The 15,037-nt window shown below is 42.5% G+C and overlaps 1 protein-coding gene across 2 annotated transcripts in view; it reads left to right on the forward strand.

Moving 5' to 3' along the window:
* Positions 1 to 14,605, forward strand: part of FEM1C (fem-1 homolog C) — a 62,134-nt gene extending 47,529 nt beyond the window's left edge. For both annotated transcript variants that reach the window (XM_075324994.1, XM_075324995.1), the window contains exon 3: positions 11,617 to 14,605. In XM_075324994.1, the coding sequence (XP_075181109.1) occupies positions 11,617 to 12,926 (1,310 nt within the window). In that variant the 3' untranslated portion in view covers positions 12,927 to 14,605. The remainder of the gene's footprint in view (positions 1 to 11,616) is intronic.
* Positions 14,606 to 15,037: the final 432 nt, after the last annotated feature.

The raw sequence follows: 15,037 nt of genomic DNA on the forward strand, positions 1-15,037 counted from the left end.
GCGCGTGACTGGAAGTGCTGAGACTTCTGATCATGCACAATGACCCTAAACCTGATGATGCTGGGCAATGGGCATTGAATAGCATGGGGGGCATGCCAAGATGGTAGACTAGTTGGGGGACATAACGCACTTGCGACTGGTCCCTGCGCTCATTAGCATCTCAAAGGATCTTTAGTAACACTTTTTCTAAAGTTCTCTATGTATGCTACTGTGTGCTGGGACGGTCAGGCAGGGATTAGTAATATGCCCCAGAACTGCTCGTGGCTCGGGGTACATATTGCACGTGACAGGTTCACTTTTTTAAAGAGGACTTGCCACATACTCAACTTTAAATACCATTCAAGCCCCTGATCCTCACCCCCCCTACTCTCCCCTGCTGTTTTTTTTAACTCCTTTCATGACCTTTTTGCTGGATGTTTCTTCAGAGTCTCTTTGAGGGACATGTGCTTTCATTCTTCTCTACCAGATCAGCTACTGAGCTGGATGGAGGAGTTGTGAATACACACACCCGGGGGAAATACTATAGAAACCCATTTGGTCTACAAGCAGAGATTTCACATACTGTGCTCCAAAAGCTACAAATGTGAGTATCTTTGGAGTAATGCAGCGCAGAATGGAAGAGTGGCAGAATCTGGAGAGGTCCAGGATTTATGCACGGTATTTAGCCCTTTTTTGGTAATTGGTACATAAACTTGAAATGTCTGGTGTCTGCACTTTACATTCTAAAACCTCACTATAGAGTAAGCTGCTATGGGGGCAGGGAGCCAGCTGCCACTTAAGGCCACGTCTCACTAAGCAACATCGCTGCTGAGGCACGACTTTTGTGACGTAGCAGCGATGTTGCTGTGTGTGACATCCAGCAAAAACCTGGTCCGTGCTGTGAGGTCACTGGTTGTTGCTGAATGTCCTGGACCATTTTTTAGTTGTTTCTCTCCCGCTGTGAAGCACAGATCACTGTGTGTGACAGCGAGAGAGCAACAACTGAATGTTCAGTGAGCAGGGAGCCGGCTTCTGCGGACGCAGGTAACCAATGTAAATATCGGGTAACCAAGAAGCCCTTTCCTTGGTTATCCGATATTTACCTTTGTTACCAGTGTCCGCCTCTCTCACGCTGTCAGTGCCGGCTCCTGCTCCCTGCACATGTAGTTGGAGTACACATCTGGTAATTAACCCGATGTGTACTCTAGCTAGGAGTGCAGGGAGCCAGCGCTAAGCGGTGTGCGCTGGTAACCAAGGTAAATATCGGGTTGGTTACCCGATATTTACCTTAGTTACCAAGCGCAGCATCGCTTCCACGCGTCACTGCTGGCTGGGGGCTGATCACTGGTTGCTGGTGAGATCTGCCTTTGTGACAGCTAACCAACAACCCTTGTAGCGACGCTCCAGCGATCCCTGCCAGGTCAGGTTGCTGGTGGGATCGCTGGAGCGTCGCTTAAGGTCCAGTCACACTAAGCAACTTACCAGCGATCCCAACAACGATAGGGATCGCTGGTAAGTTGCTAGGAGGTTGCTGGTGAGCTGTCACACTGCGACGCTCCAGCGATCCCACCAGCAACCTGACCTGGCAGGGATCGCTGGAGCGTGGCTACACGAGTTGCTGGTGAGCCCCCAGTCTCCTAGTTACAGCACACATCAGGTTAATTAACCCGATGTGTGCTGCAGCTAAATGTGCACAGAGCAGGGAGCAGCGCACACTGCTTAGTGCTGGCTGCTTGCTCTCCTAGTTACAGCACACATCGGGTTAATTGCCTGATGTGTGCTGCAGCTATCTGTGCACAGAGCAGGAGCCGGCAGCACAGGCAGTGAGAGCGGAGGAGTCTGGTATCAAAGGTAAATATCGGGTAACCAAGGACAGGGCTTCTTGGTTACCCGATGTTTACATTAGTTACCAGCCTCAGCAGAAGCCGGCTCCTGCTCACTGCACATTAGTTGTTGCTGTCTCGCTGTCACACACAGCGATCTGTGCTTCACAGCAGGACAGCAACAACTAAAAAATGGCCCAGGACATTCAGCAACAACCAACGACCTCACAGCAGGGGCCAGGTTGTTGCTGGATGTCACACACAGCAACATCGCTAGCAACGTCACAAAAGTTGTTCGTTAGCAGCGATGTTGCTAGCGATGTTGCTTAGTGTGACGGGGCCTTTAGTGTGACGGTACCTTTTAAGGCTGCACTCCCCACAGAAGGCAAACATGGCTTATTACCATGTCTGCCTTCTTGATCACTGTGTACACAATGATGAGCCAGCCATTGTGTATACAGATTAGGAAGCAGTGTCGCCCCTGACCCAGGGATCATATGACTCTAGAGATTAACAACCCAGCCCTGGTGAAGGGGGAGCAGAGTTCAGCAGAAGGGGTGTTATCAGGAGCACTTTGGTATTCAAATATTGACGTGCCCTTCGCCTGTAAGTAATTGGTCCTGGCCAAAAGTTTTGAGTTTGACACATTTGTTTTTCACCATGTTTGCTGCTTCATTGTTTTTAGATATTTTAGTCAGATTTAATTAAGTAATCATAGAAATGTTCCACAAGTCTTTACATTTTTGTTGATAAATGCATAGTGTATGTAAAGTCTCTATTTTCAGTATTGCCCTGCCTCTGGTCATCAGCTTTCAGGCCAAATCCTGATTGACAACCCATTGTCTAATGATGATCATTGCTTCTAGTTTATCACGAGATCTGGATGTTTGTTTGTCCATCTGCTTTTTGAGGACTGACCTCAGCTTGAGATATGCAGATAGTCCTGGTCAAGGACCCTAAATTTCAATGTTTTGTTCTCTGATCCACCTGTTTATCACTTGGTTATTAACCTTTTCACGACCTATGCCATATATTTAAGGCTATGTGCGCACTTTGCTTTTTACCTGCTTTTTTGCTGCTTTTTCAACTGCAGCGTTTAATGCCAAAATGGTTGTGTTCTGCTTTTCAAGCAAAGTCTATGGGAATTTGGGTTTCTTGTCCGCACTATGCAGTTCAAACTGCAGCCTTTTTGTTGCAGAACTTTGGTCAAAAACTCAGCTTTGCATGTCAATTGTTTTTGCCATTTGGGTTTTGCCCTGCAAAGCTGAGTTTTTGACCAAAGTTCTGCAACAAAAAGGCTGCAGTTTGAACTGCATAGTGCGGACAAGAAACCCAAATTCCCATAGACTTTGCTTGAAAAGCAGAACACAACCATTTTGGCATTAAACGCTACAGTTGAAAAAGCAGCAAAAAAGCAGGTAAAAAGCAGGTAAAAAGCAACGTGCGGACATTTCTTTAATAATGTAGTTGGGGAAGATACAGGACATGAACCACCGGACCCAGCCGCTACCAATGTTAATAACATTCCCTTGCATATGAGCCTTAAGGAACAAATTGTGATCACACAGTTGCAGGAATTGGGCAATTTTCATATTAAAACATCAATACCCCCTAATTTTCCCACCAAAAATCCTAGTTTCTACCCGATTGCATCTAGAACCCCTCTAATGGACACTTTCCAGGATCTTATGGAAACGGAGGTCAGAAGCATACTGTCCAAAAAATCTCAAGCCTGTGATAATCTTACATTTGGGGAGAGGAAAGCCCTTAGAGATCTGAAGGACAATGACAACATTGTGATACGCAGGGCCGACAAAGGAGGGGCAGTAGTAGTGCTCGACAGTGGCTTATATGTAAAAGGGATCAATGCGATTTTGAAGGATGAGTCAACATACAAGAAGCTCTCATGTGACCCCACATCAGATATTTCATCTAAGCTACAAGCCCTTTTATTAAAAGGCTTCGAATGGGGCATCTTTACTAAGAAGATCCAAGAGTACCTTTTTGTGGCATCCCCCCATATGCCCCATATTCCAAGGCCTCCCCAAGGTCCATAAAAATCTATTCCCCCCCCCCCCCCACACTCAGACCTATAGTGGCTAGTACGGGATCCCTGTTGAGTAATCTGAGCAATTGGTTGGATCATCAGATCCAACCATTAATGAAACGCACTGTAGGCTACATCAGGGATACAAAAAAATCTACTACAGAGTCTGGAGAAGATTCCTTGGACGGAGGATTCCTATTGGATTATGAGTGATGTTGTTTCACTGTACCCCAGTATTCCACACAGGGAAGCCATACAAGCCCTTTATTTTCACCTTGAGAAATATAGCCCATTAGATGATGTAGTGAAAGAATTTATTCTCATGGTGACAGGTTTTTTACTAACCCACAACTTTTTTGAATTTTAATGGAGATTTTTATCTCCAGGTAGCTGGCTGCCCGATGGGAGCAAGTTTCTCCTGCGCCTTAGCGAACATTTACATGACCTACTGGGAGGAACAGTACATCTACACAGACCACAATCCCCTTATAGATACCCTTGTCTGGTACGCTAGGTACATAGACGACCAGATTATAATCTGCAGAACTGGTCAATTTGATACCCCCCAGGAGGCCATGAATAATATCAAGGCATATTTTGACAACAATTCTCTCAATCTAAAATTCGACATGAATTTATATATGGAAACAGCTCCTTTTTTGGATGTCCTACTATCTGGAGAACCAACCACAGGCTCGGTTCATTCCACCTTATTTAGGAAGCCCACTAGTGGGAATTCTTCCCTTTACGCAACCAGCTGCCACACACCCCACACCATCAACAACTTGCCTGTGGGGGAATTTCTACGAGCCAAACGTCTGTGCTCTACTGAAGCTTCCTATCACAAGGAAGCTAGCAACATCAAAGGGAGACTTAGCAGAAGAGGATACTCAGATTTAACCCTTAGGAGAGCGTCCTCCATTGCTGCTAGTCGACCCAGGGCTGAACTACTGAGGGACCGTCCTACACCCCCTAAGATTAGAGATCGTGTAACATTTTCCACACCCTTCAGCACAGACTTCTTTAAAATTAAACAAACCATCTTACGTTTTGTTCCCCTATTATGTCAGGATGTCACTTTGAATCATATCCTCCAATCAGGTGTTAACATAGTAGCCAGGAGGGCGAATACTATAGGTAACTCTGTTGCGCCTAGCAGATATGCCCCCAACAAATCCAGTAAATCTAGCAAAAACTGGCTTAGTATCCAGGGTTCCTTTTAAATGTGGATCCAATCGCTGCGGACTCTGCAAATTTATGCTGAACAATAAATCCATTTTGGGTAACAAGGGGGAGAATTTTGAAATCAGGACATTCATCAATTGTTCTTCCACACATATTATTTATGTAGCAACATGTACTTTATGTTGTAAAAATTATGTGGGTTGTACCTTACGGACGAGGATTTCGGAACACTTACGCATCCCCATAGCCGCCCAAGATAAGACTTCCTTGAATTATGCTACACTTGTCAGGAAGCGTTCCTTATCAGGATTGACAAGGCACTAAATCGAAAACCATGCGGGTGATTTTTCTACACTTAGGATTACGGGCATAGAACATATTCCCAGACCTCCGCGCGGAGGTGATTGGTTTAAAGCCTTATTATTGGCTGAGGCTAAGTGCATCCTTAAGTTAAATTCCAGATACCCTAACGGGTTTAATTATCATTCCGACCTGAGATTCATTTTTTAATAGAAAGATACGCCCGAGCATATATGGTCCTGGGGTAGTAGGGTGCCATCATCATAATTATGGGGACTGTAGTAGACATGAGTGTGCATTTCTTTGGCAGTTACGATCCACATTTACATCCCTTTGGCATGTTCCTGATATTATATTGTATTATATATATTTATATATATATATATATATATATATATATATATATATATATATATATATATATATATATATATATATATATATATATATATATATATATATATATATATATATATATATATATATATATATATATATATATATATATATTTTTATTTAATTTTTTGGTATATAAGAATTAGTCTAACATAAACCATACACATACTTGTATAGATATATATTTCATGCCTCTTTACCCCCTAGAGATATATATACATGTTTTTTCTCCTTTCTCCCCCTCCTTCTCAAGGGACCTCACCTATATACACTGTCATATTACCAATAGGCTATCCGTTTATCCCCTCCCCCCCCTTCTTTAAGAAACGGCCTCTTATTTCTATTGGCATATATTGTCTAATCGGAAGTTATAATTATAGGGGTTTTTACCGCATATATTTATTATTAGTTTTACAGGATAGTTTTTGATGGACTCTTCCACTTTATCCTATACATATGCTGACATGAATGATCTGATCATCTTGTTATGGATTCCCCCATCCATTACCCTCTCTCCCCCCTCCTCCTCATATATAAATGGTGTCGATCCCCGTAAGGAAGTTGTCCACATTCATATTCATACCTGATTATGTTTAATGAATTAATACTACTTTGATACATCGGACATGTAAACTTCACAATTTGGAACACTAATGCCTATCTAATTAGTTGATATCGTATTTTCTTGTCTTTTTCATATCCATATCTACATTTATATTTACTTATATATTTTTATTTTTATATATATATATATATATATATATATATATATATATATATATATATATATATATATATATATATATATATATATATATATATATATATATATATATATATATATATATATATATATATGTGTATGTATATATAATTTTTTTTTTCCTTCTTAGTTTTTTTTCACATATATTAATTTCATATATTAATCACATAACCTTAGCAGAAGGGCGACTCCATTAATTCTGATTTCCACCTGATGTTTGCATGTAATTAGCATACCTCCACTCCTCCCTCCAACCCATTCATCAGATCAGTCTATTTTAGTAGCTCTGCAGTGTTCATGAGACACTTATGATTAAGGACTTTTTTTTGCTTTTATCACAGTCCGAAACGCGTAAAGTGGTCATGATCCCCATGTTTACCATCTGAAGTGGATACTTGGTCTTCACGCTGTTTTTAATGATGTTTCAATAAATTTTGGATGTTTTTACCTAAAGAGATTTTGTGCCGGATCATCCTCTTTCACTTCACGTTAACGTGCGGACATAGCCTAAGTCATTGGTCGTGTCCCGTGCGTGCAAGCCTCCTCTTTCCCTGATCAGCCAACATGTGGCTCTAACAGCCACGGGTGGATCAGAGATCTGAACGCGTCTTTTAACCAGTTAAATTCCCCTGTCGGTCTTTGACAGCGGCATTTAACACACACCGGTGGGGAGTGTGTCATTGCCCGCTCCTATCAATGCCATGTGACGTGTTTGCTGGGCACTGGTGGGTTGTCAGCTGATGACCCCTGTGTCTGTTAATGACTATATTCCTCTGAACGCCGGCTGCGTTCATTTCTGCTGTTTAGAGCAGTAATGGCACATGTGATTGGGTGATCGCAGCTTCAAGCCCCCTAGTAAAGAGGACTAGTAAATACAAGAAGTGAGAATATTGTTTTTTTTAAATAACATGAAACAAACAAAAGAAAGTTTAAATCGCCCACCTTTTTCCCCATTGCAAATAAAACCGTAAAATAAACACACTTTTGGCATCGCTACTTGTCCAATCTATCAAAATATAACATCTGATTGGTAAGTAGCATAATGAAAAAAATGAAATCTGCCAGAACTTTTTTTTTTTCTTCTTTCTTTGACTATCGGTTGCTATAAAGGTGGTGTCACACATAGCGACGCAGCAGCAATCACGACCAGCAATCTGACCTTATCAGGATCGCTGCTGCGTCGTTACATGGTCGCTGGTGAGATGTCAAACAAGCAAGTCGCACCAGTGACCAGCCCCCAGCCAGCAGCGACGCGTGGAAGCGTAACTAAGGTAAACATCGGGTAACCAAGGAAAGCACTTCTCTTGGTTACCCGATATTTACCTTAGTTACTAGTATCCGCCGCTCTCACGCTGCCAGTGCCGGCTCCCTGTTCCCTGCACTCCTAGCCAGAGTACACATCGGGTTAATTACCCGATGAAACAAAGTACCCGATGTGCACTCCAGCTACGTGTGCAGGGAGCAGGGAGCCGGCACTGGCAGTGAGAGCGGCGGACGCTAGTAACTAAGGTAAATATCGGGTAACCAAGGAAAGGGCTTCCAGGCTACCCGATGTTTACCGTGTTTACAGCTTACTGCAGGCTGCCAGTCGCCGGCTCCCTGCTCTCTTCAGTTCGTCGCTCTGTCGCGGTCACACACAGCGATGTGTGCTTCACAGCGGGAGAGTAATGTCCAAAAAATGAAGCAGGACATTCAGCAACGACCGGCGACCTCACAGCAGGGGCCAGCTCGTTGCTGGATGTCACCCACAGCGACGGGACATCGCTGCTAAGACACAGAAAATGGTGACTTAGCAGCGACGTCGTTGTCGTCGCTATGTGTGACACCACCTTAAGAGGCGATGAAAACATTGCATCTACCCTTACAGAGAACTTCTTGGTTGTCCGATCGGTGGTCAGCGCTGTGCCTTGCTTTGTGTTCAGACAGTATTATACTCGCATAATAAACAAAATCCATAGGTATCGGTAAGACTTGTAATTACTAGAGGGGAACAAAAATAAATGGTGTCCCAGTATGGCAAATTGAACATATATCCACATGTATTAGATGAATAACGGGGAGAAAAATGTGAACAAAACGTACAATATAAAAAACAAATCTTTATTATGCAATGTTAAAATCACACACACACATGCTGCCGAGACACAGGACCAACAGTAATTGGATAAAATAAGATTTAGTGAGAATCACACAGAATATAAGATATATTTATACAGTTTATACTTATCATGAGTAAAAATTAACCAGGAGTAGGGAAATATTGGAGTAGTATCATACATGTGTACTCGCATGAAACCTTTTTAGTAGGTCACCAAAAATAAATAGTAACTGGAAATCCCCCATGTGCCAAAGTGAGTAGAAGCAAGTCTGGCAAAATGCCTTGAGTAGAAGTACAAATATCAGCACGACTTGCGAGTAGATTACCGGAGTGTACAGTAGTAACGGCACAGAGGGTCTCCCAAGAATCAGACCCCAATGCACGTTTTGCGTATTGGAGTAGCTCACTTCATCAAGGGGAGTACCGTAATTGATTAAAACAAGATCTTTTCAGCATGGGACTTTGATCACATCACAAGACGTCCAATGGGCTTTGCGGTGGACACGCTGCTAACTGCGGGAGATCATACACTGCTTCCCCGGCCCAGTGTGCTTTTTGGAGTGGGGACGCGTCACCCTAGCTCCCAGACATGCGCATAGCCACACCAGAGCTGGGGGAGAGGCCCACAGCAAGGTGCATGCGCACACCCATGCCAAAGTAGGTAGCATTGTCCTGGTCTCTGAGACATGATAAACATGTACATCTGCAACGAGTAAATACATAGTATAAGGCATATGTAAGCAGAAAGGCGACCACTGTTTCAGGGTCTTATAAATACATCCAAAGAAAGGCTTTCCGGGTAATCCAGTCACTTACACAGAGAAACATATCCTGATCAGGAGACATGCCCAGAGCGCAAAAGTGTGAAGTATGGATACTGCCATACAATAATAGGACCTATTAACATCTGTCTGGCAGAGAGAACTACAGGAAAGCTGAGAAGCTCAGTCTCATTTAGACTATTGGGCATCAGCAGATCCAGGGAGACAATCCATTTTGGGCTAGTAATTTCTTCAAATTGCTGCCCCTAATCCCACCAGGCACCAAATCTATCCCCTTAATTAGTATTTCTACCCATTCTGACTAGTCATGACACTTGCTGCCATTAATTGGAGAAGCTGTGCTTAAAGAGGTATTCCCATCTCTAAAATCCTACCCCAATATGTAGCAAGTGTAATAATGGTAAATGCCTTCAATTAGAAATGTAGTATAGTTCTCTTAGCTATGTAGTTTAGCACATGTGCAGGCTTGTGCATCTTGGGTAGCCATGGTTACGACCACGAGCAATTAAGAACTGTCACTGAGTATTTGTAACCAAGGATACCTGAGCCACTGTAATGCCCTGCAAATGAGGTAAGACACATGGCTACATCAGGAGAACTAAACTACATTTTTAATTGCATTTTTTTTGATAATGATTATATTATTATACCTACTACAGATTGGAATAAGATCTTGGAGATGGAAATACCCTTTAAGTATCGGTCTTAGTTCTTCTAAACAGCTAATTCTGCTAGTCCTGTTAAGTTCTTATCAATTTTCAGCATTAGTATGAAACATGGGGGCACAAGGTTAGCGACTAATCACTGCAGAAATGTCACTTATCTGTGTAAAGGTAGGTAGTTTTTGGGTGTCTTTTTTTTTTTTTTTTTTTTTTTTTTTAACCCTTTGTAGTTATTCCACATACAGTATGTAACTTAAAGCATTATGAACTAGATCTTGAAGGACCATTGGTATGGATTTTGGAGCTTGTAAACTGGCGTTTACGTCATCTTGTATGAAATATTGTAAGGCTCCTGATGTGCTACCATCTGTTCCTCATTTCAAATTTTATTGCCTTAAAGGGTTGTCCACTACTTGGACAACCCATTCTACATGTTTGACCGCGTTAACGTTAAAAAAAAAAAAGCTTATACTCCCCTCCACTGTCAGTGCCATTCTAGTGGTGTTGGCTTTCGCGTTCCCGAGGCTCCGGTGAAGCTGTGACGTAGTGCGTGCCGCATGCCCAATCACCGCCGGTTTCAATATCCCGCCTCCAGATAAATTATTCATCAACAAAGTGCGAGCTGCGGCTGGCCACTCACTTCCTGATGCTTAATCATTTGTCCGGAGGCAGTGACTGGGCTTGGCGCTCGCACAACGTCACAACCTCACGTGAGCGACACAGGAAAGGCGCCAACAGTGGAGGGCAGTCCGTTTTTAACTAGAGGACACTCCCTTTTAATTGCTTTAACCCTATTTCACTTATTACTTCAGTTGTTGTCACACTCCATTCTGTAACCATAGATTAGTGCTGACCTGTTCGTTTACCTTTTCTTTTCTCAAGACCACTGAGGATGATTTGTTTTGCATTGGATATAATTTTCGCAAGCTGCCTGAATGTAATATAAAACTATTGGCTCATGTATTGCTAATATTAACAATAATGCTACATGGCAATAATGTTAAAGGTGTTGTCAATTACGCCAATGTTTAGTTTTTTTTAAATTGGATACCATACTTACCAGCTGTCATCAAATTCACTCCAGCGCAGGCTGCTCTGTGGTCTCTGTTGGGTAGGACCTGGTAACCTCGCATAGCTTTGTCACCTGCCCTCTGAGCCTATGATTATGTGCAGCCTGCAGGTGACTGAAACGCATCATCACTTCCTGGCCTGATGAAGATAGCTGGTGCTGCCTGTGCTGGAGGGGTTACAGCTGCTGGTGGACGAGTCAGTGTGTAAGTCCCTGGTCACCTCCATATTTAGTGGCTGCTAGACTGAGTCCTTTCAAAACACTACTTACCTGACACTATCCCTGTCAGGTGTAAAACTCCATCTCGTTGATAATGGCGGCCTTTATATTCACGTTGCCTATTTTTAGTCAGTGGTGGATCACTTGTTGACGGCGCTGCATTTCATAGCAGAATGTGTATCATAAATTGTCAGTTTTGTGTCCTTGCCTCTCATGGTTTTTCCTTTTGTCTTCATCTTTTTGTTTTTCCACGTCCTATGACTCAGTTTAATTCGAGTTACTTCTCTTTTCAGGAAATACCGCCTTGCATGATTGTGCTGAATCAGGAAGTTTGGAAATAATGAACATGCTTCTGAAATATGGAGCTCGAATGGAAAAGGATGGGTATGGTATGACGCCGCTGCTTTCTGCCAGTGTGACGGGCCACACTAATATTGTTGATTTCCTTACTCAACACCCGCAGACCAGTAAAACAGAGCGGATCAATGCACTTGAACTCCTTGGAGCTACATTTGTTGACAAAAAGCGGGACCTTCTTGGTGCCTTAAAGTATTGGAAAAGAGCTATGGATATGAGATACAGCGACAGGACTAATGTAATCAACAAGCCTGTGCCACAGGCCTTAATAATGGCTTATGACTATGCCAAGGAGGTTAATACTGCAGAAGAATTGGACAACCTTATTGCTGACCCCGATGAGATGAGGATGCAGGCGCTATTGATAAGGGAGCGAATATTGGGTCCATCACATCCAGATACATCCTATTACATCCGGTACCGAGGTGCAGTTTACGCCGACTCTGGAAACTTCAAACGGTGTATTAATTTATGGAAGTATGCCTTGGACATGCAGCAGAGCAACCTGGATCCTTTAAGTCCCATGACGGCAAGTAGTTTGCTGTCTTTTGCGGAGCTGTTTTCCTTCATGCTTCAGGACCGAGCGAAAGGCTTGTTTGACACTACAGTTACATTTGATGACCTTATGGGTGTACTGTGCAAAAGCGTGTTAGAAATAGACAGGGCTGTCAGACATGCAACAACGCCGCCTGACCAAATCCAGTTAAACAAGGCCCTATCTATCATCTTGCACTTGATCTGTTTGCTGGAGAAGGTACCCTGCAGCTCCGAGCAAGAGCACTTCAAAAAACAGAACATCTATCGATTCCTTAAGCTGCATCCCAAAGGAAAAAACAACTTTAGTCCTCTGCACCTGGCTGTAGACAAAAACACCACTTGTGTTGGCCGCTACCCTGTTTGCAAATTTCCCTCTCTTCAGGTGACCGCCATTTTGTTGGAGTGTGGCGCGGATGTTAATGTCAGAGACTCCGACGAGAACAGTCCGTTACACATCGCGGCACTCAACAATCATCCAGATATCATGAATCTGCTGATAAAATCTGGGGCACACTTTGACTCTACAAACGCGCACAACCAAACTGCCTGTGATTTGCTGGATGAGAAGGAAATGGCCAAGAACTTAATCCAGCCCATCAATCACACCACCCTGCAGTGTCTCGCTGCACGCGTGATTGTCAAACACCATCTACAGTACAGAAAAGAAATCCCTGAAAAGCTGGAAAGTTTTGTGTTGCTTCATAGATGATGCTTTTATGGGACCTCTAGGACAACTGAAGGGTGTGTGCTTGGACTGATGGTTTCTTATAAAAGCACCATTAGTGGGAAACATCCGTAACGCGTTGGCTAGTAATGTCTCGATACGAATGTGTCTAATCTCAGCATTGAAAGGATTGCCCATGTTTTAATATACAAATTTGAGATTTTGGTTTTCTAGGTCATCCTAAATTTGAAACATCTGTACCCTAACCTGTAAACTCTGCCAGTTTCTTTCCATTTGGTTTGTTTTCTTCCTGTTGGTACGGGTGGGGGAGGGGAGAGCGGCAATTGATTGATTATTTTTTTTTTTTTTTTCTTCTCCATTCTTGCTCATGCTGGTTTTGTGGATTTCCTTTACTTACATGTTTAAGGTGGTGTTTTTTTTTCCTCCTCTTCCTCCTGCTCTCGTAATCTTCCAGTGTGTGGATGGGTATCTTTCTATGGACCATTTGCTAAGTTGTAAAAGCTTTATGAACATGTTAATGTTTGCAATTACCATAAGTGCTTTATCTCCTCTATGCACTGGCTTAGACATGACTGTTGTGTGTTAGCATACTTCTATGCAGCATTTTGCCAGCCCAATTAAAATACAATTCTTAGTCTGACACTTCATTTTCTCCTCTGCACTAAGCGGCATGGCTATTTTTATTGGCATTCTGCTGGTTTCCTTTCAAAATCGTGTTTTTTTTTTTTTTTTTTTTTTGTAGTACGCACATTTAATGAAGATCTCTCTTATGGGCTGAGAATATTCTGGCTTGTTAAGTCCTCACTTACCACGCTCTTGCAGAATGCCTCTCACCCCTATTGTTTTCACCTCCCATTTTGATTTAAAGGGACTGTATCGTATCCAGTTGTTTCAGAGGTGATTTGCTCCAGGAGTTCCTATCATCTGTAGGATCTTTAAGTGACCATTGTTCTTTGTTCTTAAGCCATACCACGGTCCCGCTTGATTTGTATTATAACAGCCGTGATTAAAACTTACTGGCAAAATGGCATGGAGACAGATTAACAGCGAGACTGCAGGGCCGAAAAGATGGATTAACCATGTATGAAATAGTACTTTTGGATGGCAATGTTATATCTGAATTTTAAGAATAAAACTTTTTTCTTTGGGGGGGTCCCTTTTGATGAAATTTGCAACAAATGCAGAGATTGTTGCCGATGTGGCATGCTGCATCTTCAGTGAGTACTAATATGCATATGTAGTGTGATTTATACAAGGGCAGCAAGTTGGTTTGCCAGGGCCTCATGTATTTTGCGTCAGTGTCCTTTTATTGTTTTCAAGTAATCAGTCCAGGTAACTCGCAAACCTTGGTGCGGCTCATCAGTCTGCGTCCTTTCTCTTTTTATATTTTGGGAAAAATGGGTGAGCCAGCCACAACCTACGTCATTTATTTATGCAGCCCATAAAAGCTTAAATTCATTTGCTATACATTTTTTTTTTTCCCTCCCCCCTCTCCATCCCCTCTGGAAGGAATGGCTTGATGTGGTCATGAGTGTAGAGCGCACAAATAAGATTCAGGTGATTACATTAACAGCACTTTATTGTTCTGGAATAACATTTATATTGGCCCTGCAATTGTCTTACAATAAAACTATTCAATGAAAAACTGTGGCTTGTTTAACGAAAATACTACACTGACTAAATTTAATATATGAAGGTAACATTCCAGTATGTTGTGTGTTTTTGCTTTTCTAGTGTAGAATAGCTATTTTAGCGATTCTCGGGTGTACTAATTTTAGTCAGCGGTCACACTGGCGTATAGCATCCAATGATTCTCATGTGAGAGACTCTGATTCATTCTGCTAATTGACGGGGGGGGGGGGGGGAGGGGGTCATATGCTGTCTGTGACTTTACCGCTTTAGCAATACCTGCAATTATCAGAGGCTACAATTGGTAGGTATGGTGGGTAAGTACAGGTGTCTTACAGGAAGCTAATGGTGTAAAAGTTAATTAAATTACTCCTTAAATATGTCAGCTATTGTCACAACAATGTTTCCTAAATAATTGGTAAACATAATACGTTACACAAGATGGAGGGGCAAAAAATAAATTTCTTTACTCCATTTTGAACAGTCAGACAAGAAATGCTTCTGAT

The sequence above is a fragment of the Anomaloglossus baeobatrachus genome, chromosome 1 (assembly GCF_048569485.1).
Source record: "Anomaloglossus baeobatrachus isolate aAnoBae1 chromosome 1, aAnoBae1.hap1, whole genome shotgun sequence".
Lineage (NCBI taxonomy): Eukaryota > Metazoa > Chordata > Amphibia > Anura > Aromobatidae > Anomaloglossus > Anomaloglossus baeobatrachus.